This window comes from Myotis lucifugus, unplaced genomic scaffold, assembly GCF_000147115.1.
Source record: "Myotis lucifugus unplaced genomic scaffold, Myoluc2.0 scaffold_4, whole genome shotgun sequence".
Classification (NCBI taxonomy): domain Eukaryota; kingdom Metazoa; phylum Chordata; class Mammalia; order Chiroptera; family Vespertilionidae; genus Myotis; species Myotis lucifugus.
Genome location: NW_005871052.1, coordinates 16,588,233 through 16,615,311, shown reverse-complemented (window position 1 = coordinate 16,615,311; position 27,079 = coordinate 16,588,233). Strand labels below are relative to the sequence as shown.

Sequence of the window (27,079 nt, the reverse complement as noted above, 5' to 3'; positions counted from 1 at the left end):
TTCATATAAAGTTATAAGATAATGCCACAGCTGAAGGTCATTTAACAGCAATATCTGAGACCCAATCTATTTTGGATTAATGATATTTTCCAGAGCTTAAGTATCTATCTTAATGACTAAAAAGTATAATAACTGGAAAGAAGACATTTTAGCACATAAAGTATGATACATACTATGAAACATAAAAATGGTAAGAAATGAATATGTTTAAAAATATAGATATGTGACAAATATTTTTCATAATATATATTTATGCCAGTAAATTGAATAATATATTAATCATTGTTATGAATCTAAAAAATTTGCTAGGGAATAAACTTTTTTCCCTACTGCTGCCACTTCATTTAATTCCAACATTTTTATGGTTGTATTTTATTTTTCCCCATTATATTGATTAAAGCATTAGATATGAAACCCATACACAAGCACACAGATTATATTTGCGCAAATGTAATTAAATGTTTCAAAATGGTTATTATTTACAAAAACATGTTAAGAACCTTAAATGGTCACAAATCCTGATTTTATTAGTGAGCACATAGTGAGATCACTATCGGTGCAAAATGGCAAAACTTAAATTTTAAGGGCATGATTTTTAAAATAAAAATTTCCCCCTTAATAAAAAAGCACATACCTCATAAACATAGACAACACAGAGGGAAAGTGGAGTGGAGACAGTTAGAAAAGGGTAAAGGGGGAAAAATGGTGACAGAAGGAGACTTGACTTTGGGTGATAAACACACAATACAATATACAGAGGATGTATTATAGAAGTATACACCTGAAATCCAAATAATTTTATTCACCATTGTCACAGCAATAAATTCAATAAAAAATAATTAAAATAAAATCGTTTTCTCCTAAAAAAACAGTTTTCAATAGCAATTCTATTATTTTTATGCTTCCCTTGCTTAAATTCCAAGATTTAAAAAATTTTTTCTTTTTTTCTAAGGTACATTCTCCTTTAATAGAAATCCTTTTCATTTGCTTTTTCTTTAGCAATCTGATCCAATATCCTGAAATGTGGACCACATTAACTCCAATTTCCATCCAGACAACTTTCATCTATATATATAAAAGCCTAAGCAACCAGCGACCAGCCAATCAACCAGTAGCTATGATGTGCACTGACCACCAGGGGGCAGACACTCAATGCTGGAGCTGCCGAGCTGCAGTGACTTGGTAGCTGTGGTTCTTGGGTGATGCACCTGGAACCAGAGAGGAGGGAGCCCAATTCTGGGGTGTGTCAACCGAGAACCACCCTATTGCAATCCAGGACCCCTCAAGGGATGTTGGAGGCCCAATTTCAGCCCAATCCCTGCAGGCCAGGCCGAAGGACCCCACCCGTGAATGAATCCATGCACTAGGCCTCTAGTCAACTATAAAAAGAAAAGTCCCAAATCATATCAGGCATACCTGAGGTAGAATTTCAAGGAGCTGGTGATTGTCTTAATGTCCCAGTCACTATTATGAAAATCAACATCTCCTGGGCATTTAGGATCTAATTGAGAAAAGAGAATGAGAAAAATGTTAACTTTCCAAAGATCTTACGTTTTACCCCTTTAAAAGGAAAATAAAGTGCCTTAATTAAAAGACTAAGTTACACTAACCAGTTTTCAAGAGATGAAAATTTATAACAAAAATGTATTTTATATCTCAAAAAATTCCCTTGCATTTATTTCAGTCAGGCATGTAAGGAGCTTGGAAATCATCTCTTCCATTCACATGATAAGAAAACATGTAACGAACAGAAAATAAACTCCTCTTAGATCAATCAAAGGACTGAGGTCATACATAGGGCAAACTACTGTCCCCAGAACTAAAGAGATAGACAGGCAGATACAGAGAATGAAAACTTACTAGAGTCAAAGTCCAGGAGTAAAAAAACCCTTGGGAATATGTACAGGGTCAGAAAAACCCAATCTGCAACTAAAAAATTGCTAGAGGTTTGGTGTGGACAAGTTTGAGAGTGAAAAATTCTATAGGGACCCAGTCCTAAGTGGGGACTCCACACTTTTGTGAGTTTTATCTCCAGGAGCCCTATCAGGTTCTCACACTAAAGATCTGAGAAAAATCCCTCATATTTCTGTGCTTTTGAGAGGAGAGAAAAAGTGGCCTTTTAAATTTTATGCAAAGAGCATTTCATTCTTCTTCACAAGACCCATCCTCAAGAGAAACTATTTTACCAGATTCTCATATACTGGGGTTTTACCAGGACCTAGGAAAAAGGAAATTCCCAACTACAGACAGGCTTGTCTTCCTACCTTTTCTAAGTGGTAAAACCAAAATAAAAAAGAGGAGCACTTGTGAAGGTAACAAGTCAGGAGCACAGGATCACTAAAGACTAAGATGTAATTATAGGACTGTAGAATGCTACACCTTTTCTGACACCTTGCCACCACATCAACAGGCCTTCTGGATAATAACATGAAAATATGACTAAAATAACTATGCTTCTCAGATAATATTTAAGAAGACTCTAGGGAAACCCAAAGACAACAGGGGAAATAAAAACAAGGATACCAGAGATAAGTTTGGCCTCTGACTTATAAATACAGCAAACAATACAGACTAAACCCTAACCAGATAAACAAACATCACACTAAAGGCCTGTTTACCGTATTTCTGTTTATCACAATTCCCTTTACCGATTACATCATGTCTGTCTTGAAACAAAAAATTGCAAAATACAAAAAAACAGATACTTTTCGAGAGATACTAAAAATCAAACAAACAAACAAAAGCCACAATTTGAATGAACACAGCAAACCTCACAAGACATAGATATGGCAGAGTTGGCATTATCAGAATGGAAATTTCTATAATTAATATGCTAAGGTCTACAAATGATAATGTGGGCAACATAAAAGAGGACATGGATAATATAAGCAGAGAAATAGAAACTATAAGAAAGAATCAAAAGGAAATTCTAAAGACACCATAACAGAAATGAACAATTCCTTTGCTGTGCTCATCAATGGATGTGAGGAAGTATGGGACTTGGTTGGAAAGTCTGTAAGGAGGATTCTCTGAAAGATCAAAGGCCTCTGTGGGACCTTGCTGCAGGCGGCAGACTCTGCCTTGACTTTTCCAAACAAGTCTGAGCCTCTGGGTGTTTTACTAGAATCTTTATGTTTAGACTTCAAAACGTCCTTGTTTGAAAGACACTACAAATGCAAGTATTTTCTCAAGAATGCTTACCTTGCTGATTGTATCTAGAGGTTAATATTAGTTCAAGCTGTTGTTACAATAAAAGCCTAAGGAGGCAGGCAAACAGGGCTGTTTGCTCCTAAAGCCAAACATCCCCTTAGCCTTCTCTTTCACAGAAACATGTATCAGAGTAATCTATTCATCTGTCACTCAGGGTCTGCTGGTCAGCCCCGGCAAAGTGGTGCCCCACGTAAGGAGCCAGGAATGCAACGAGATGCGGTGGAACCCTCGAAAACAAAAAGTAAAAAAAAATGAAAGTAACTGCACAGTAAGTCATTGGAGCCCACTTGGGATTTCCGAGGTCAAGGAAATTGTTTCTCAGCTAAGGAATTCACTATCTCTGTTATGCTTCTTAAGAATGTGAGTATATTTTCCATTAGAAAAATAAGCCTATTTCTGAAAGTAATAAAAAAAGGTTTTTCCTGTATTTGCCTAAGAAGCAAAGGTTATAAATATATTATTTAAAAATTATGTTATGTTAATCAGGAAGTAGATTACTTTAAATGAATAGATTACTTAATACTGTTTAATAACATATCTCTCTATATAAAAGCCTAATATGCAAAGTGTCCCCTAGGAGTTCGAATGGGAGACAGGGAGTTCGATTGCTTACTATGACGTGTGCTGACCAGCAGGGGGTGGCACGGAATGAAGGAAGGCCCTGGCTGGCAGCCAGGAGGCCCCAATCAGCCCTGATTGTCAGCCAGGCCTAAGCACCCTACCCATGAATGAATTTCATGCACCGGGCCTCTAGTAATAATATAATACTGTATATTTGACTATCTTCCCAGAGTTTTAAATTTTAAGATTTGCTTTCTCTCCTTATGAAGGAAAATTTTATACTTAAGGTATATAGGAAGCTCTGTCAAATAAGGAAATAATAATAATATTCTATTTATATAAGCATATTAAGTAGATTCTAATATGATTTCATTTATAACTAATTGTTATAAGTTATAATATTGTGGAATATTGTGTTGTACAGAAAGGACAAGATTCCATGTCATTTGCATTATAATCAAATCAATAACCATGTCATTTTAAATTTCTTCTCATTTGGAGACAGTCACTATTTTGTTATGATACATTTAAAAAAAATGTTACATCTTCTCAGGGATCCATAGTAAGGACTCCAATTTGTTTTAAGCTACATATCTCTGAGAATAAACTCTCAGATCATTCCCTCAAATTAGATAAAAATTATTAGAACTCTATATAGTATCTAGATTTATAGAAATAGTGGCAAGAAAAATAAGGAGAAAAAATTAATTATAGGACTAAATGAACTAAAAATAATTATGGTTTTATTAATTATTGTTCGCATGGCAATGTGCTTGTTTGCATGAGTACAATAAGAATCTGATTTCTTTGTAACAGGACATAGGTCAGTTTCCAATTGTAGTTTTATTAACCAAAGCTTTACTGGAATGTCATGTCTGAGAGAAATGCCAGGACTCTAGATGTCACCAGAAAGCTCTAAGGAATGAAAATTGACTTTGAAGCTGATAAGCCCCTTGGATAAATAGCCTGGTACCATGCTTGGTCACGTGGTTCATGGCAATCTTCCCAGGTAAGGAACGAAGGTTGCTTCCTGAGAGATGGCATGAAAGAAACCTCAAGTCACCTGTAGGGACCTCAACTTGAGGAATGTACCCCAATTCTGTAGGTATTGAAGGCAAAGCCTGATGGCAACTGTGTGGCTTGGCTTCTTGGCCCTAGAAGTAAACTTTCTCATGAAATTCCAGCAAAGCATTTTTTTAAAAAAAATAGTCTATGTAATCAACTGTTATTCTTGTTGTGTTCATGCAATCAGGCCAAATTATAACTAGACTTAATGAAGTAAGTAAATTAGTCTTTAATAAAAATGAGGGTGATTTTAGGGAGAAAAAAATCATTTCAACAGGAAATTATTAGAAACTGTTCTTTTGCCCAATAATACTAAATTTTATAACACAGTTTGTCTCCACCAGATTACAAGCCTTACTTACACCTAGAGAATATCACCTCTAGGCACCATTGTCACCTCCTTCTGTTCCCAGGCCTCATCACCCTCTGACAGAGAGCAAGGATTTATTGGCTCTAAGAGAATCCTTTGACCAGCCTCAGCACGAAGCAGTTACAGAAGAAACTCAGCATCCTCTATCCCTAAAAGAATTCAGAGCCAAGATCCTTGAGGGGGGTATAGTAGGCAGTTACACAGACATGAGCAAAGCAAGGATGATACGCCAACTAGAGGAAAGATAGACTTTAAGACATACTTCTCACTACTCCAACTACTCTGAAACTAGGAATAAAGGAACCTGTGTAGAACTAACTTTTAATCATAACTGGAAGGAATTTATATTTTCGTGTAATAGAAGGTATAGAGAAAAAGGAAAAAGAAAGTGAAGTAGACAAACTGAAAGGATATGTATAAGTTACAGAAGGTATGTGTAAGTTATAAAAGGTATATATAAGTTACACAGGATATATATATATATATATATATATATATATATATATATATATAGTAAAAGGTATGTATAAGTTATAGAGAGTCTGTACAAGTAAAGAAGAACTAGAGTTGAGGAAGTAAAAATTGTAAGAAAGAATATAAAGAAAGGAATATAACAGGAAGAAAGAAAATTAGAGTAGGAATACTTAAGAATAATTGTAAAAGTCATAATAATGTTTATAAAGTCATAGAAGGTTTATAAAGAGAAATCTTAAAAGCAATTATAAGTATACTGAATAATAAATCCAATAGATAGAGCACCTGAATTAATCTTAAAAGTAATCATATTAATTTAAATCTTAAAACACATATACTTATATGTGAATAGGGGGTTAAATTTTTTTAAAGTGTACTTTTCAAGGCCTGTGTGAAGTAATTAGGAAGGTGACTCAGCTGTGAATCCAGCAAGCAGAACCAATAAGCATGAGTCAAATCATCATCTCAGCAACATCTCATCGCCTGACAATAGCTTATGTCTACAGACCTCAGGCCTGCATGTAGCTACATTCCTCACCCTAGCCCCTTCCCTTTTATAATCCTGTCCCTTACATCTTGCTAGAAGGCAATATTTAATACTTATAAGCACCCTGTCTTCTTGATTAGACTAAACATTACTGTCATTGTAATTCTCTTTGTTTTTCCTATAGTCTACAAAATCGAAACTCGAGCAGTAAACACGCTTCGTGGACCAAGACATTCCAAAGCAGAAAGCTTGCCGCCTCCCTCTGTCTTCTGCAGCCAGCAAAACAAAAAGTGGGGGAGATGTGGGAAAGCATAGGACTTCATTGGAAAGTCTGTAAGGGGGATTGTCTGGAAGGTAAGAGGACTCTAGGGGACCTTGCTGAAGGTGGCAGACACTGCTTTGACTTTTCTAAACAAGTCTGAGCCCTGGGGTGTTTTACTAGAATCTTTATGTTTAGACTTCAATGCATCCTTGATTGGGAGACAAAATGATGGCAGAATATGGACATGTCCCGAGCCTTGTCCCAGAGCAGCTAGAAACAGCAACGAAATCCAATAATATCCACCCTGAAATGGCAAAGTAGACACAGCTGGTAGACAATTCGCAACCAGGAAGGGGAGAGGACACCTGGAGAATGGTAAAATCAGGGATCTGGGCTGGGGACAACTGCGAGACCTCCAAGCCCAGAGGGTCAGAGAGAAACTGCACAGCAATGAGGCCTTGTCCCTTGGGTCAGGCACAGCATCTGACTATGGAAAAGAGGTCTACAGGACTGCTGGTGGCAGGGGATTCTAGATCTGGGTCCACAGTCACAAGAGACTGAGCCCAGAGGGGGCATTCAGGACGGCTGCCCAGACTGTGCCATGCAGGGAGGAGAGGGGCAAGCAGAGGCACAGCTCTTTCCACTCTTTGTGGTCTTTGCTTTTCTTCACTGAACCTAGCTCATAAGACCTTTTGGATATGGACACTCACCCGTGGCTGAGGTGCAGGAAGAGGTACGAATTTGTCGAGTCTGGGGAGAGGCTGGGGTGAGGAGAGGGCCCAGAAGAGGTGGCCTTGAGTCTGGCACTGAGTCATACCTGACGCAGGACCTAGGTAGCCATTTTCTCCTGAAGAGATAGCCCCTCCCTGCAGTCTCCAGGCAACCAACACAGCCACACCCAGATTATACCATCAGTGGTACAAAGGATAAAAAAATCTGAATAGTCCCTGAGAGCCCACAGGGACTGGCCTAAAGAGAGGCCTTCAGTCCCAGTAACAGGAAACTGAGAAGCCATACACAGTACAGAAGAGTGGGATCCTAAACCAGCCAAAGGAACAACACTGCACTTCATTTTTATTTTATTTTATTTTATTTTTGTTTTTTCCCCTTTATTGATTAAGATATTACAAATGTGTCCTTATCCTCCCAGTGTCCCCTCATCCCCCCAATCCTGCCCTCACCCTCACCCCCTGTTGTCTACATCCATCGCTTATGCTTATATGCATGCATACAAGTCCTTTGGTTGATCTCTCCCCTCACCCTCCCCTATCTTCCCTCACCCTCACCCCCTGTTGTCTACATCCATCGCTTATGCTTATATGCATGCATACAAGTCCTTTGGTTGATCTCTCCCCTCACCCTCCCCTATCTTCCCTCTGAGTTTTGAGCATCTGATCGATGCTTCTCTGTCTGTACATCTGTTTTTGTTCATCGGTTTATGTTGTTCATTATAATCCACAAATGAGTGAGAGCATGTGATACTTATCTTTCTCTGACTGGCTCATTTCACTTAGCATAATGCTCTCCAGCTCCATCCATGCTGTTGCAAATGGTAGGAGTTCCTTCCTTATTACAGCTGCATAGTATTCCATTGTGTAGATGTGCCAAAGTTTTCTAATCCATTCATCTGCTGATGGGCACTTAGGCTGATTCCAAATCTTAGCTATGGTAAACTGTGCTTCTATGAACATAGGGGTGCATATATCCTTTCTGATTGGTGTTTCTAGTTTCTTGGAATATATTCCTAGAAGTGGGATCACTGGGTCAAATGGAAGTTCCATTTTTAGTTTTTTGAGGAAACTCCATACTGTTCTCCACAGTGGCTGCATCAGTTTGCATTCCCACCAGCAGTGAACGAGGGTTCCTTTTTCTCCGCATTCTCGCCAGCATTTGTCATTTGTTGATGATAGCCATTCTGACAGGTGTGAGGTGATACCTCATTATCATTTTGATTTGCATCTCTCGGATTAGTGACTTGGAGCATGTTTTCATATGTCTCTCAGCCTTATGTATGTCCTCTTCCAAAAAGTGTCTATTTAGATCCTTTTATTATTTTATGTCTTTTTTCTTTTTTCTTTATTTTCCATTTATTTTTTCATTATTTTTCCATCATTCTAATTTATTTTTTATCCTATTTTAATCAATTTTTTAAAAAAATTTAGAATTATTTTCTTCTCTTTCTCTTTCTTCTTATATGCTCATCCTCCTTCTACTTCCTCTAAACCAGGGTTCTCAACCTTCCTAATGCCACAACCTTTTAATATAGTTCCTCATGTTGTGGTGACCCCCAACCATAAAATTATTTTCGTTGCTACTTTATAACTGTAATTTTGCTGCTGTTATGAATCATAATGTAAATATCTGATATGTAAGATGTATTTTCATTGCTACAAATTGAAGTAATTAAAGCATAGTGATTAATCACAAAAACAATATGTAATTATATATGTGTTTTCTGATGGTCTTAGGCGACCCAAAGGGGTCGCGACCCACAGGTTGAGAACCGCTGCTCTAAACTGAACTGAAGTCCTCCCCATATTCATCCAATTCTTTTTTAAAAAATATGTTTAATTTATTTTTTTACAGAGAGGAAGGAAGAGGGATAGAGAGTTAGAAACATTGATGAGAGAGAAACATCGATCAGCTGCCTCCTGCACACACCCCACTGGGTACATGCAACCAAGGTACATGCCCCTGACCAGAATCGAACCTGGGACCCTTGAGTCTGCAGGCTGACGCTCTATCCACTGAGCCAAACCAGTTAGGGCTTCATCCAATTCTTAACCATACTTCTGTATATAAGATTCTGCCCCACCCTCTTTACTGGGAATTTGGTGTTTGTATGTTTTGGTTTATCTGTTTCTTCTCTGATGTTTTCTCCTCATATATATGTATTTTTTTCCTTTTTCTTCCTTTTTCTTATTTTTCTTTGCTCTCATACCATTTTTTCTCTCTTTGATATCATTTATGCTCTCTTTTCTATCTCTTAATTTGCTTTTCTCTGGTCGTCACTTATACTGGGGTTATCAATGTCGTGAGTAAGTTCGTGTTTTGTTCCCTTTGTGTCGTGTCTTGTCGAGGTGAATTTTATCCTGTTCGGCCAATGTGCTAGAGAGCAAGCCACATAACCATACACCCAGAGAGGAGGCTCCATCTATGAATGGGTTAATAACACTCCAGACCCAACTACAGAGGCAGGAAGAAGGTGGCAGTGAGGGAGAGAGCATGAGTGAGTGAGGGAGCAAAAGAGGAGTGTGTGGTCGTGTGGTGTGTGTGTGTGGGGGGGGCACAGTTAGATCCCACAGGACCTTCGGGGGTAGGTTAACTGGGCTCGACTAACTAGGCAGCCTCTGAAACCATAGCAAACAGTCCTGGAGAGGCTGGCACCTCCTCAAAGGCCTCACCTATTGGAAGGGGAGAGCTGCTGTGATTGGGAGCCCAGCCTCACCTCCACCCAGGGTGCCCTAAGATAACACCCAGGACTCTACAGCCACCCCTGCCAGGGACCTGCTACCTCGGCTACAGTCCCACAGTCACTGAGACTGCAGCCACCCAAGGCACAGGCACATGTGAGCTCCAAAGCATGCTCCCCACTGATGAGCCCAAGGCTTTAGCCTAGGGCACTGCAACCGCGTAAACAGCAGACAGGTGAGCAGCCTGCTCCCATCTGAGGAGCAGCAGCTGCACAAGCAGCCCGTACCCATCCGAGGAACAGCAGCCACACACAGCCCACCCCTGTCCGAACACCAGCAGCCTCAGGAGCAGCCCACCCCCATCTGAGGAGCAGCAGCCTCCCCATCCCACCCACCCACAGCCAGAGGAGCCACCGCTGCTACGAATAGCACCCATCAGAGTAGCTGCTGCCAACTGAGGAGCAGCTGCTGCTGTGACTGCCGGAGAAGCAGCTGATGCCCGAGGAGGCACTGCCACCCAAGGAGCAGCCCCTGCACAACTCGATACCTAGTTACTCCAGTGAGAACAAAAAATGGAAAAAAAAAAAAAAGGAAAGAAAAGGAGGAATTGCCAGAAAAGCAGCTAATGGAAATAGAGGCATGAAATATGTCAGAAAAAGAATTCAGAAAAAGGGTCATACATTCATAAACTGGATGGATGAAAAAAATCAACAACTTATGTAACAATCAAGAAAAAATAAAGAGTGATATAGCTGCAATAAAAATAAAAAAAACACCGTGGTAAGTTACAACAGTAGACTAAGAGAAGCGGAGGACTGAATTAGCGAATTAGAAGACAGGGAAGCAAAACACATGCAAACTGAACTTCAATTGAAAAAAAAAAATTAAAAGACAGGAGGCGAGCCTAAGGGAGCTTTGGGACAAAATGAAATGAAACAATATACGAATAACAGGAGTGACAGAATAACAGGAAGAGGAACAAGGGTTAGAAAACCTATTTGAGAAATAATATCAGACAATTTACCTGATGTGGGGAAGAAAAAAGTCACACAAGCACAGAGAGTCCCAACCAATATGAAACCGAAAAAGCCCAAACCAAGAAAAGTCATAATTACGATGACAAATGTTCAGGACAAAGAGCGAATATTAAAGGCTGCAACAGAGAGACAGCAAGTGACGTATAAGGGATCTCCCATTAGATTATCAAATGATTTCTCAACAGAAACACATCAAGCCACAAAAGAATGGAAGGAAATTTAAAAGTGATGCAAAGCAAAGGACTAAATCCAAGAATTCTATACCCAGCAGGGCTATCATTCAAAACTGAAGGGGAAATCAGGAGCTTCACACGCAGGGAGAAAAGAAAGAGCTAAGGGAGTTTATCACTACCAAGCCAGCAATGCAAGAAATGCTAAAAGGACTGGTGTAAAAAGAAGAAATAAAAAGGAAAGAAGGAACTCAGGTACAAAAACCATGGCTACAAACAAGTACTTATCAACAATAATTTTAACATAAATGGACTAAAAGCCCCAATCAAAACCAATCGAGTGGCTGAATGGATAAGAAAACATGACCCAAATATATGCTGTCGACAGGATACCCAACTCAGAACAAAAGACTCACACAGACTGAAAGTGAAGGGATGGAAAAATATCTTTCAGATAAATGAAAATGAAAAAAAAAAACACCTGGGGTATCAAAACAGACCTCAAAATGAAGGCCATAACAAGTGATAAGGAAGGCCACTTCATAATTATAAAGGGATCAATACAACAAGAGGATATAACCCTGATAAACATATATGTATCCAATGCAGGAGCAACCAAATACATAAAAAAAAAACTCCTGAAAGATATCAAAGGAGAGATCAAAAATACAATCACAGTAGAAGACTTTAATATATCACTGACATCACTGGATAAATCCTCTAGACAAAATATCAGCAAAAAAACAGCAATCCTAAATGACTCACTAGATTAGATGGACTTAATTGACATCTTCAGAACATTTCACCCCAAAGCCACGGAATATACATTCTTGTCAAGTGCACAATATCTATTTTCAAAGATAGACCATATATTGGGTCACAAGCAAAGCCTCTCCAAAATGCAAGAAGATTGAAATCATATCAAGCACCTTCTCAAACCACAATGGCATAATATTAGAAATAAACTACAATAAAAATATGAAACAAAAATTAAACTCTTAGAAGCTGAATAGCATGCTAATAAAAAATGATTGGGTTACCAAAAAGATCAAAGAAAAAATTTAAAACATCCTTGAAACTAATGACAATAAAAACAAAACAATCCAAAATCTATGGGGCACAATGAAAGCATTCCTGAGAGGGAAGTTTATAGCTCTACAGGCCTAGCTCAAAAAAACAAGAAAAAATGGTAATAAATCATTTAACTCTACAACTCAAAAAATTTGAAAGAGAGCAACAAGAAAAGGCCAGAGTGCACAGAATAAAGAAGATAATAAAGGTCAGAGAAGAAATGAATGACATAGAGACCAAAAAAAACAATACAGAAGATCAAGGAAATCAAGAGCTGTTTCTTTGAAAAGATAAACAAGATTGATGAACCTCTAGCCAGGATCACCAAGAAGCATGGAGAGAGGAACCAAATAAACAAAATCAGAAATGAAACAGGAGAAATAACAACAGACCCCACAGAAATACAAAGGATTATAAAAAATTATTATGGACAACTCTATTCTAACAAACTAGACAACTTGGAGGAAATGGACACATTCCAAAAAAAATACAACCTTCCAAACTCAATCAGGAAGATTCTAAAAATCTCAACAGGCTGATAACTATGGAAGAAATTGAAGCAGTCATCAAAAAGCTTTCAGCAAACAAAAGCCCAGGGCCAGACAGCTTCACAGGGGAGTTTTACCAAACATTCAAGGAAGAATTAAAACCTATCCTCCTCAGACTATTCCAAAAAATTCAAGAGGAAGGAACACTTCCAAGCTAATTCTATGATGCCAGTATCACCCTAATACCAAAACCAGATAAAGACAACACAATGAAAGATAATTACAGGCCAATATCCCTCATGAACATAGATGCCAAAATCCTCAACAAAACTCTCACAAATTGGATGCAGCATTACATCAGAAAGATAGTACACCATGAACAAGTAGGATTTATCCCAGGATGCAAGGATGGTACAATATCTGCAAATCAATAAACGTGATACATCACATTAACGAATTGAGAGATAAAAATCACATAGTCATATCAATTGATGCAGAAAAAGCATTTGACAAAATCCAACAGCCTTTCTAGAAAAAGTTCTCAGCAAGGTGGGAATAGAAGGATCAAACCTCAACATAATAAAAGCCATATATGACAAACCTACAACCAACATCATACTCAAATGAACAAAAACTAAAACCATTTCCCCTAAGAATAGGAACAAGACAGCGATGCCCACTCTCACCACTCCTGTTTGACATAGAACTGGAAGTACTAGCCATTGTGGTCAGACAAGAAGAAATAAAAGGCATCCAAATTGGAAAAGAAGAAGTAAAACTGACCTTATTCGCAGATGACATGATACTGTACATAGAAAACCCTAAAGACTCCATCAAAAAATTGCTAGAATTAATAAATGAATTTGACAATGTAGCATGATACAAAATTAACACCAAGAAATCTATGGCATTTCTATACACCAATAATGAATTTACAGAAAGAGAGACTAAAAAAGCATTCTCATTTGCCATCCCAACAAAATCATTAAGATACCTATGAATAATCTTGACTAAGGAAGTAAAAGACCTATACAAGGAAAACTACAGGACATTAAAAAAGGAGCTAGAGGAAGACATAAATAGATGGAAGAACATACCATGTTCATAATTGGTAGAATCAACATCATGAAGAACTCCATACTACTCAAAGCAATCTATATATTCAATGAATTCCCCATTAAAATACCAATGGCATATTTCACAGACCTAGAAGAAACTTTCCAAAAATTCATCTGGAATAAAAAAGACCCAGAATAACTGCAGCAATTCTGTGAAAGAAGAACAAAGTAGGTGAGATCTCAATACAAGATATCAAGCTATATTACAAAGCCACTGTTCTCAAAACAGCCTGTAACTGGCACAAGAACAGACATGTAGATCAATAGAATAGAATAGAGAACCCAGAAATCGACCCAAACCACTATGCTCAATTAATATTTGACAAAGGAGGCATGAACATACAATGGAGTCAAGACAGCCTCTTCAATAAATGGTGTTTGGAAAATTGGACAGATACATGCAAAAAATGAAACTAGACCACCAACTTACAGCATAAGAAAATATAAACTCAAAATGAATAAAGGACTTAAACATAAGAGGAGAAACCATAAAAATAATAGAGGAATCCACAGGCAGCAAACTCTCAGACATGCCAAAGCAATTTGTTCACTGATACTGCTCCTAGGGCAATGGAAACTAAAGAGAAAATAAACAAATGGGACTACATCAAAATAAAAAGCTTTTCCACAGCAAAGGAAACCATCAACAAAACAACAAGAAAGCCCAGTGCATGGGAGAACATATTTGCCAATGCTATATCCAATAAGGGTTTAATCTCCCATATTTACAGTGAATTCATACAACTTAACAAAAGGAAGATAAACAACCGAATCAAAAAATGAGCAATGGACCTAAATAGATACTTTTCTTAAGAAGACAGAAGGAAGGCCAAGATATATATGAAAACATGCTCAAAGTCACTAATCATCGGAGAGATGCAAATCAAAATGACAATGCGGTACTATCTCACACCTGTCAGAATGGCTATCATCAACAAATCAACAAACAACAAGTGCTGGCGATGATGTGGAGAAAAAGATACCCTCGTGCACTGCTGGTGGGAATGCAGACTGGTGCAACCACTGTGGAAAATAGCATGGAGTTTCCTTAGAAAACTAAAAATGGAACTCACATTTAACCCAATGATCCTACTTCTAGGAATACATCCCAGGAAACTAGAAACACCAATTGGAAAGGATATATGCACCCCTATGTTCATAGCTGCACAATTCACCATAGCTAAGATTTGGAAACAGCCTAAGTGTCCATCAGCAGATGAGTTAATTAAATAACTGTGGTACATCTACACACTTGAATACTATGCTACTGTAAAAAAAGGAGTTCTTACCATTTGCAACAGCATGGATGGAACTGGAGAGCATTATGCTAAGTGAAATAAGTCAGTCAGAGAAAGATAAATATCATCTGATCTCACTCATTTATGGAATATAATGAGCAACATAAACTGATAAACAAAAACAGATCCAGAGACAGAGAAGCATCGATCAGTCCACCAAATCTCAGAGGGAAGGTAGAGGAAGGTGGGGGAAAGGAGGAGAGATCAACCAAAGGACTTGTATGCATGCATATAAGCCTAAATAATGGACACAGACAATGGGGGGCGGGGTGGTGAGGCTATGAGTGGTGGGGGGTGTGTAAGGACACATATGTAATACCTTAATCAATAACAAAAAAAAAGTCCTTGTTTGAAAGACACTACAAATGCTGGTGTTTTCTTAAGAATGCTTACCCTACTGATTGTATCTAGAGGTTAATTTCAGTTCAATCTGCTATTACAATAAAAGCCTAAGGAGGCAGACAAACAAGGCTGTTTTCTCCTAAAGCCAAACAGCGCCTTAGCATTCTCTCACACACAAAAAAAGTGTGTCAGAGTAATCTATTCTTCCATCGTTCGGGGTCTTCCAGTCAGACCTGGCAAATGGACTAGACACAACTGAGAAAATAATCAGTGAGCTTGAAGAAATGTCAATAGAAACTTCTAAAAGTAAAATGAAAAAAAAAAAGAATTAATAAGGAAGAACCAAGATGGCAGCAAAGGTCAACACCTGTACATGCGGACTCCTACAATCACATCAAATTACTCCTAAAATACAGAACAACCATGTTTCAGAACTGCCTGAAAGCTAGCTGAATGGAAGTCCTACAACTAGAAAAGTAAAGAAGAAAGCATATTGAGACTGGTAGGAGGTGCGGATGTGTGGAACGGGCTGGTCCAACTCCCATGTGTGCCCCTTTTTAATCAGGAGGGAGATCGTCTCTGCAGAGGCTGCCCTTGTGGAGCAAGTGGTCCCAGGCCCACAACAGATCCCCAGGCCATGGTTCCAGAGCTAGGACAGAGAATTCCTCATAACTACAGGCTATAAAAACAATCAGGGATTGTGGCTAAGTGACACAGAGCCTGCTGGATACCCAGTTGTTCCTTTTAAAGGGCCTGCACATGAACTCACTTGGACTCTATCACTCTGATCTCCAGTGTTTGATAGCTCTGATGGACCCAGACACATATGGGGAAGAACTGGTTTGACCTCTGGGAAGGAACACAGGGGTGGCTTTCTCCCAGACAAGGGTGTGCACAGGGTTCATTCTTCCTGTGCTGGGACCTCCCCTGTCTCAGAGCTGAGTGGCACCCATATCTGAGTCTCTATAAGCCTAGTCACACTGTTTGCTCCTCCCACGTGATTCCCTGAGACCACACTCCATCCAATTTGCAGCCCCATCCAAGCTTTTTGCAGCACCTTTTCCATATGAATGGCCTGTCCTGATTCAGGCTTCAGACATTGCTAAAATCTCTCAAACAAGCTGCAGCTGGTGACAGCATGTCCCAAACCTATCAATAAAAGGCCCAAGACCTGGCTCTAGCACCAGCTTATCCTGGTTCAGAGCTGGGCCTCATGTGAACACTTCCTTGCCTAATGTAAATAGCAGCCATTTGCAGCTCTCTCTGTAGCTTTGGCCAGTTGGCCCTAGGCAGTGACTGACATTGCACCTCCTTAATTGCCCTAGAGCCAGTGCACCCAGAGGACAGCTTTAGAACATACCAGATTAAAACTCTACACATCCATAAGCAATGCACTCAAGAGGCAGATTCAGTGAGCATCAAAGGTCCACTGAAGCAAGTCCTGCCCCATAGAGGTGTGTCCTGCACAGCAGCTCTACCACTATAGTCATAGATGGTCCTCACAGCCAATTGACCTGGAGGTCAACTCCTCCCAATAATGCCAACAGCAATCAAGGCTCAACTACAAGACTGTGCACACAGCCCACACAGGGGCATACCTAGAGTGCCCAGCTCAAATGACTGGGGAGGCTGAGCCACGGGACCCTACAGGACACCTACTACACAAAGCCACTCTACCAATTTTAGGAGACATAGCAGCTCTACCTAATACATAGAAACAAACACAGGGAAGCAGCCAAAATGCAGAAACAAAGAAACATGTCACAAATTAGAGAAATGGAAGCAAGCAAACTACTGGATACAAAGTTCTAACCTTAGTTATAAGGTTACTCAAGGATCTTCATGAGAATTTCAAGGATCTCAGTAAAAACGTTAAAGATGATAAAGGGCCAATCAGAAATTAAGCATTCACTAACTGAAATAAAAAATAATTTACAGGGATTCAATAGTAGAGTGGAAGACTCTGAGAATCAAATCAGTGATTTGGAATCTGAGGAAGCAAAAAAACACCCAATTAGAAAAGGAAAAAAAAAGGAATTAAAAAATATGAAGGTGTAAGAACCATCTAGGACAGTGATGGTGAACCTTTTGAGCTCAGCATGTCAGCATTTTGAAAAACCCTAACTTAATTGTGGTGCCGTGCCACACATAGAAATTTTTTGATATTTGAAACCATAGTAAAACAAAGACTTATATTTTTGATATTTATTTTATATATTTAAATGCCATTTAACAAAGAAAAATCAACCAAAAATATGAGTTCGCGTGTCACCTCTGACACGTGTGTCATAGGTTTGCCATCACTGATCTAGGACAACTTCAAGCATACCAACATTCCCAATATGGGGGTGCTGGAAGAAGAAGAGAGAGAGAAAGATATTGAAAACCTATTTGAAGAAATAATAACAGAAAATTTCCCCTACCTGATGCAAGAAATAGACTTACAAGTCCAGGATTCACAGAGATTACCAAACAAGAGTAACCCAAAGAGGCCCACACCTAGACACATCATAATTTAAACTCCAAGGGTTAAAGACAAAGAGAGAATCTTAAAAGCATCAAGAAGAAAACAGTTAGCTGTCTACAAAGGAGTGCCCATACAACTGTGAGCTGATTTCTCAACAGAAACTTTGCAGACCAGAAGGAAGTGGCAAGAAATAGTCAAAGTGATGAATAGCAAGGACCTACAACCAAGATTATTCTACCCAGCAAAGCTATCATTTAGAATTGAAAGTCAGATAAGAGCTTCACAGAAGGTAACAAAGCTCATCACTACCAAACCAGTATTACATGAAATGTTGGAGGGTATTCTTTAAAAACAGGAAGAAGGAGAGGAAAAATATATGAACAAAATCAGAGCAATCAATACATATCTATCAATCACTGAATCTAAAAATCAAGACAAACAAACCAGGAATCTAATGAACAAAATAAACTGCTGACTAAAACAGACTCAGAGTAATGGAAACATAGAACAAACTGATGAATCTCAGAGGGAAGGGGTAGGAGGGATGGGATGAGATTAACCAAAGACCTTACCTATGGACATAGACAATAGGATGGTGAAGGCCTGGGGCGGGGCAAGGTGGTAACCAGGTAGAGGGGGTAATGGGTGGAAAAAAGGGGGGCATCTTTAACAGTCTCAACAATAAATATTTTTAAGAAAGAAAGAAAAATAAATAAAAAGAGTAAGAACAGAATATCCATGAACCCTGGGACAGTAACAAAAGGTATAGAATACATATAATGGGAATACCAGAAGGAGAAGAAATAGAAAAGTGAATAGCAGAAACATCTGAAGGAATAATGAGTGAGAATTCCCAAAACTAATAATAAACAACAAACCACAGATCCAGGAAGCTGAGAGAACACCAAGCAGAATACATACCAAAACATCTACACCTAGGCATATCTTATTTAAATTAAATATAAAAAAAAAGAAAAAAATCTTGACAGAAGCAGAAGAAAAAACACATCTTACCAAAGGAGGGACAAGGATAATAATTATATCATACTTCTCTTTAGAAACCATACAAGCAAGAAGAGAGTCGAATAAAATATGTAAAGTGTTAAAAGAAAAGCAGACCAGCCTAAGTTCTGTACCCAGCAAATATATCTTTAAAAGTAAAGGACAAATACTTTCTCATTTAAACAAACATTGAGGAAATTTGTCACCAGTAGACCTTCCTTGCAAAAGACATTAAAAGAAGTTCTTCATAGAAGAAGCTATATGTCAATAATTCAGATCTACATGAAGAAAAGAGTATGAGAAGAGGAATAAATAATGGTAAATAAAACCTTTTTAGTTCTCTATTCTTAATTGATCTAACAGGTAAAAGTTCAAAATAATATATTCAGTGATTATAGCTTATTGGTAAGGGAAATGAATGATGATGCTTTAAGGGATTAAAGATGAGAATTAGGAATATTCTGTTATAAGGTACTAACGTGACTTGTGTAGTGGTATAGTGTTATTTAAAAGAAGACTTGGATAAGTTGTAAATGTATGTTGCAAATGCAAAGGCAACCACTAAAAAGAAGTTTCACAAAAAAGTATAATTGATATGCTAACAGAAGAAAAAAATGGGATCATACAAAATACTCAATTAAACCCAGAGAAGGCAGAAAAAGAGTAGAAGAGCAAAAGGAAAGAAAGAATAAGGACAACAAATAGAAAATACTAAAAGATATGATAGATTTTAATCCAAATACATATATCAACAATCACTTGAAATGTCAATGATATAAACATACTGATTAAAAGGCATTATGACTTTCAGAGTGTATTATAAAAACAAGACTCAGTTGTATACTGTCTACAAGAAATGCACTTTAAATATAAAGACACTTATAGATTAAAAATAAAAGGAATGGAAAAATATATGTCATGCTAACACTAATCAAAACAAAGCAGGAATTTCTCTATTTATTTCAAATAAAGCAGATTTAAGATCAAGAAAAATCAGGGAAAAGAAAACCATTACATAAAAGGATTAATTCTTCAAGAAGACAAAGCAATCTTTACCAGGTATACAATCAACAACGAAGCATCAAAATATGTGAGACAAAAACTAGTAGAACTGCAAGGACATGAATTAGCTATTATTGCTAGAGATTTCAACAGCCCTCTATCAGTAACTGACAGATCCAACAGGCAGAAAATCATAAAGGATATAACTGAACTGAATTTGACCATCAATAACCTGGATCTAATTGACATTGATAGACTACTTTATCCAACACAGCAGTATACATACTCATCTCAAATCCTTTTGAAACACTTTACCAAGATAGACCACATTCTGGGCCATAAAACACTTCTTAACAAATTTAAGAAATAGAAACCATGCAAAATTTGCTCTCAGATTACAATGAAATTAAGCCAGAAAACAATAACAGTACGATATCTGAAAAAAAAGTACTTGGAGATTACACAGCACACTTATAAATAACATGTGATTCAAAAAAAGAAATCTCAAGAGAATTTTAAAATATTTTAAATTAAAGCAAAATAAAAATATAAAAATTTGTGGAGTACAGTAAAAGCAATGCTCAGAGGGAAATATGTAGCATTGAATACATATATTAGACAAGTAGAAAGAGGTAAAATTAGTACTATGAAATTCCACCTTATGAAACTACAAAAAGAACAAATAAAAGCCAAAGAAGGCAGAAGTAAAGAAGTAAAAATTAGTGCAGATATCCATGAAACTGAAAACAGGAAATCAATAAAGAAAATAAAAAAAAACTAAAAGATGGTTCTTTATAAACATCAAGAAAATTGATGAACCTTTAGCCATTTTAATTAAGAAAAAGAGAAGAAAGAAATGACTAATAGCAGAAATGAAAGTGTGACAATCACTACTGATCCCATGCACACTGACAGGAAAATAAAGGAATATTATGAATAGCTCTATGCCCATAAATTGGATAACCTTGAAAAAATGAACAAATACCTCCAAAGACACATTCTATCAAAATTCTCTCTCTCTCTCTCTCTCTCTCTCTCTCTCTCTCTCTCTCTCTCATAAATAAATAAAAAATCTAAAGAGGTTGGTATCTATTAAATAAATTGAATCAACAAGTAATAATCTGCCAAAAAGAAAAAACCAGATACACATTTATTTACTAGTAAATCCTACCAATATTTAAGAAAGAAATTATACCATTCTTTACAGTATTTTTTAGAAAGTAGAAGCAAAAGGAATATTTTTGAACTCATTCTATGAAGCCAGCATTACTCTTATACCAAAACCAAAGACATTATAATAAAGGAAAAGTACAGATGGAATATCTCTTATGAATATAAATGCAAAAATCCAGAACAAAATATTAGCAAATAGAATAAAACCTTATATAAATAAATCTCACAACCTAAGGGGACTTATTATTGCAGGTATGTAAGGCTGATTAAGCTTTCAAAAATCAATTCATGCTATCCATCACATTAATAGGCCAAAGGGCAAAAAAGGCATATGATCACATCAGTAGATGCCGAAAAATCAATTAACAAATATAATACCAAATTACAATTAAATCTCTCTGCTAACTAGGAATAGAGGGAAATTTCTGCAACTAACAGCAAAACATATACAACTAACATTATACTTAATCCATATACGTAGATAGGAAGTCTCAATATGTCAGTTCTTTCTAACCTGATGCATATATTCAATGCATTTCAAATCAAAATCTCAATTATTATGTGGATATCAAAAACTTACCTGACCACTGTACTCAATACAGCCTGGTACTGGCACAAGAATAGGCATATAGAACAATGGAACAGAACAGAGAACCTAGAATTCAATTCAAGCCACTATACTAAATTACTATTTGAAAAAGGAAGCAAGAGCAGAGACAGTCTCTTCAAAAAATGGTATTGGAAGTTTGGACAGATACATGCAAAAAATGAAACTAGACCACCAACTTACAAGAATGAACTCAAAATGGAGAAAAGACTTAAATATAAGACATGAAACCTTAAAAGTCCTAGAAGAAACCAGAGGCAGAAAAATCTCAGATATCTCTTGTAGCAATATCTTTATGGATACATCTCCTAGGTCAAAGGAAACAAAGAGGAAAATAAACAAATGGAACTACAAAAAAAAAAATAAAAAGCTTCTGCACAGCAAAAGAAACCATCAACAAAATAATAAGAGAGCCCACTGTATGGGAGAATATATTTGCCAATGTTACATTTGATAAGGGTTTAACCTTCAAAATTTATAGGGAACTCATACAACTTAAAAAAGGAAGACAATCAAACTAAAAAATGGGCAAAGGACCTATGTAGAAACTTCTCAGAAGACCAAGAAGCATATGAAAAAATGGTCAAAGTCATTGATGATCCAAGAGATGCAAATGAAAGCAACAATGAGGTACCACCTCACAAATGGCTATCATCAACATATCAACAAATGACAAGTGCTGGCTAGGATGTGGAGAAAAGGTAACCTTAGTACACTGCTGGTGGGAATGCAGACTGGTGCCCCCATTATGGAAAAGAGTACAGAGTTTCCTCAAAAATTTAAATATGGAACTGACATTTGACCCAGTGATCCCACTTCTAGGAATATATCCCATGAAACCTGAAATACCAATCAGAAAGAATGTATGCACCCCTATGTTCATAGCAGCACAATTTACAATAGCTAAGATCTGGAAACAGCCTAAGTGCCCATCAGCAGATTAAAAACATGATACATTTATACCATGGAATACTATTCAGCAGTATAAAAGAAGAATCTCTTACTCTTTGAGACAGCATGGAGAAAGTATAATGCTAAGTGAAATAAGTCAGTCAGAGAAAGATTAAGTATCACATGATCTCACTCCTATGTGGAACCTAATTAACAAAATAAATTAATGAATGGAGTAGATCCAGAAACATGGAAGTATGGAATAGTGGGGAATCTCAGAGGGAAGATGGGGGAGCATGGATGGGTGGGTGGTAAATAACAAAAGAACTTGTATGCATATATGCATAACCCCTGGACACAGATAAGAGGGTGGTAAAGGCCTGGGGCGGAGGATGGGGGCAGGCTGGAGGGGGTCAATAGGGAAAAAGGGGGACATATATAATACTTTCAACAATAAAGATTTTTTTTAAAAAATAAAAAGAACAAAAAATCCAGTACCAATTTTTTAAATTTTTTTTTATTGATTTCAGAGAGGGAGAGAGAAATAGAAACATCAATGATGATAGTGATCCGGGCATGTGCCCCTGACCAGAATAGAACCCGGGACCCTTCAGTCCACAGGCCAATGCTCTATCTACTGAGCCAAATCAGTCAGGGCCAGTACCCATATTTTAAAAAACTCTCAGCAACGTGGGAATAGAGGGATCTTACCCCAAACATAATAAAGGCCATACATGACAAACCTATAGCCAACATCATACTCAATGGGCAAAAAATAAGTGTTTGCATTAAGATCAGGAACAAGAAAGGGATGTCCACTTTCACCACTCTCATTCAACACTAGAGGCCTGATGCATGAAATTCATACAAGAGTAGGCCTTCCTTCCCCCGGCTACCAGCACCGGCTTCCCTCTGGCACCCAGGACCCGGGCTTCCCTCTGGTACCCGGGACCCGGGCTTCCCTCTGGCTGCCAGCAGGCATCCGGGATCCGGGCTTCCCTCACAGCCTCGACTTCGTCCAGAAGGTCATCCAGAAGGACGACCAGAAGGATGTCTGGCCTAATTAACATATAATGATTTTATTATTAGAGACTAGAGGCCCGGTGCACGAAATTCATGCATGGGGGGGGGGGGGGGTTGTCGCAATCGGGACCCCTGCGGGATCAGGCCTAAACTGACAGTCAGACATCCCTCTCGCAATCCAGGACTGCTGGCTCCAAACCGCTCACTTGCCTGCCTTCCTGATCACCCCCTAACCACTCGCCTGCCTGCCTGATCGCTCCTAACCACTCTGCCTGCCTACCTGATCACCTGTAACCATTTGCCTGCCTGCCTGATTGCCCCTAACTGCTAACCTACCTGCCTTATCGCCCCTAACGGCTTCTGCCTGCCTGCTTGGTCACCCCTAACCACTTGCCTGCCTGCTTAATCCCCCCTAACTACTCTGCCTGCCTGCCTGATCGCCGCTATCCACTCACCTGCCTGCCTGATTGCCCCTAACTGCCTCTACCTGCCTGCCTGATTGCCCCTAACCACTCCCCTGCCTGCCTGATTGCCCCTAACTGCTCGCCTGCCTGCCTGATCATCCCTAACCACTCTGCCTGCCTGCCTGATCACCCCTAACCGCTCTGCCTGCCTGCCTGATTGTCCCTAACTGTTCGCCTGCCTGCCTGATCACCCCTAACCACCTCTGCCTTGGCCCCCGCTGCCACGGCTTCGTCCAGAAAAATGTCCAGAGGGTTGTTTGGCTGTCCGGTCTAATTAGCATATTATGCTTTTATTATTATAGATAATACTGGAAGTCCTAGCCATAATGATCAGACAAGAAGAAAATGTAAAAGGTATCCAAATTGGAAAAGAGGAATTAAAATTGTCATAATCTGTAGATCATATATTGTAAAGGGCATCCCAAAATTCATGCAAGAAGTAATTTTGATAGAAAACACAGGTTTATAATAAAAAATTGTAAATTTTTTATTGATTCTTAAAGTATACAGTATAGGGTTATGTATGGAATAGGATATCGGGTAAACGGCCTCCACAGCTTTGCTGGCACATACGCACTCTTTTGTTGAAATTTTCCATAAATGTGGCTGAATTTCTTTGATACAGCGCTCAATTTCCTCCTTCAAGGAGTGGGTGGTCATGGGCTTGTTGGCATAATCCTTAAACTTCAAAAAACCCCAAAGAAAAAAGTCCAATGGTGTTAAATCACATGATCTGGGCAGCCAATTCTGATCACCAAAACGGGAAATTACAGGACCAGGAAATGACTCATACAGTAATTGAATTGTTTCCCGGGCTGTATGGCATGTGGCACCATCTTGTTGAAACCACATGTCGTCCACATCCATACCTTGCAATTCAGGCACAAAAAACTGAATTATCATGTCACGATAGCGAGCACCATTAACTGTTATTGCCTCAGCAGCCGCATTTCGGTCATGGAAAATTTCAACAAAAGAGTGCATATGTGCCAGCAAAGCCGTGGAGGCCATTTACCTGATATGCTATTGCATAAATAACCCTATACTGTATACTTTATGAATCAATAAAAAATTTACAATTTTTAATTATAAACCTGTGTTTTCTATCAAAATTACTTCTTGCGTGAATTTTGGGACACCCTTTACATAGAAAACCCTAAGGCAGCAGTTCTCAACCTGTGGGTCACGACCCCTTTGGCGGTCGAATGACCCTTTCACAGGGGTCGCCTAAGACCATCCTGCATATCAGATATTTACATTATGATTCATAACAGTAGCAACATTACAGTTATGAAGTAGCAATGAAAATAATTTTATGGTTGGGTCACAGCATGAGGAACTGTATTTAAAGGGCCAGAAGGTTGAGAACCACTGCCCTAAGGACTCCACCAAAAAACTACTAGATTTAATAAATGAATTCAACAATGTAGCAGGATACAAAATTAACATCCAGAAATTGATGGCATTTTTATACAACAATATTGAACTCTCAGAAAGAAAAACTGAAATTTAAAAAAAAAACAACCAATCCCATTTACCATTGCAAAAATAAATAAATAACATCCCTTGGGATGAACCTGACCAAAAAGGTAAAAGACCTTGTATTTGGAAATCTACAGGACATTGATAAAATAAATAGAGGAGGATAAAAACAAATTGAAGAATATTCCGTGTTCATAGAATGGAAGAATTAACATCAACAAAATGTCTATACTACACATAGCAATCTGTGGATTCAACACAATCTCAATTAAAATACCAATGGCATATTTCACAGATCTAGAACAAATACTCCAAAAAATTTATATAGAACCAAAAGAGGCCCAATAGCCTCAGCAATATTGAAAAAAATAGAACAAAGTGGGAGGGATTAAAACCAGATATCAAATTATAGTACAAATCCATTATAATCATAACAACCTGGTACTGGCACAGAAACAGGCATACAGACCAATGGAACAGAATAGAGAACCCAAGAATCGACCCAAGCCAATATGCTCAATTAATATTTGACAAAGGAGGCAAGAACATACAGTGGAGTCAAGACAGTCTCTTCAATAAATGGTGGTGGAAAATTTGGACAGGTACATGCAAAAAAAAATGTAACTAGACGACCAACTTACACCATACACAGAATAAACTCAAGTTGGATAAAAGACATAAATGTAAGTCGGAAAACCATAAAAATCCTAGAGGAAACCATAGGCAGCAAAATCTCAGACATCTCTCGTAGCATTATGTTTGCTTATATATCTTCTAGGTAAGGGAAACAAAGAAGAAAATAAACAAACAGGACTATATCAAAATAAAAACCTTCTGCACAGCAAAAGAAACCATCAACAAAATAAGTTAGCCCACTCTACGGGAGAATATAATACATCACATAAAGGGTGAATTTCCAAAATATATAGAAAACTCACTCAACTTAACAAAAGGAAGACAAAGAATCCATTTTTAAAAATGGGCAAAGGACCTAAATAGACACTTTTCCAAAGAAGACATGCAGATGGCCAAGAGACATATGAAAAAATGCTCAGTCACTAATCATCTGAGAGATACAAATTGAAATGACAATGATGTATCAACTCATACTGGCCTCAATGGTTACCTTCAACAAATCAACAAACAACAATTGCTGGTGAAGTTGTGAGAAAAGGGAACCTTAGTACACTGCTGGTAGGAATGCAGACTGGTGCAGCCACTATGGAAAACAGTATAGATTTTCCTCATAAAATTAAAAAGGGAATTGACATTTGACCTGTGACACAATTTATAGGAATATGTCATAAGAATCCTGAAACATAGACCAGAAAGAATATATGTGCCCCTACGGTCATAGCAGCACAATTTACAATAGCTAACATCTAGAAAGGGCCCAAGTGCCCATCAGTAGATGAGTGGATAAAAATGCTGTGTTACATTATACACAATAGAATACTACGTGGCTGTAAAAAAGAAGGGTCTCTCACCCTGTGCCACAGCGTGGAGGGACCTGGAGAGTATTATGCTAGATGAAATAAAACCAGTCAGAGAGAGACCACGTATATCGTGATCTCTCTCTTATGTGGAATCTAATGAACAAAA

The 27,079-nt window shown here is 38.1% G+C and overlaps 1 protein-coding gene across 2 annotated transcripts in view; it reads right to left on the bottom strand.

The window, feature by feature from the left end:
• OPHN1 (oligophrenin 1) overlaps window positions 1–27,079 on the bottom strand; it is a 489,623-nt gene that overhangs the window by 166,222 nt on the left and 296,322 nt on the right. For both annotated transcript variants that reach the window (XM_006082933.3, XM_006082934.3), the window contains exon 16: window positions 1,417–1,501. In XM_006082933.3, the coding sequence (XP_006082995.1) occupies window positions 1,417–1,501 (85 nt within the window). The remainder of the gene's footprint in view (window positions 1–1,416; window positions 1,502–27,079) is intronic.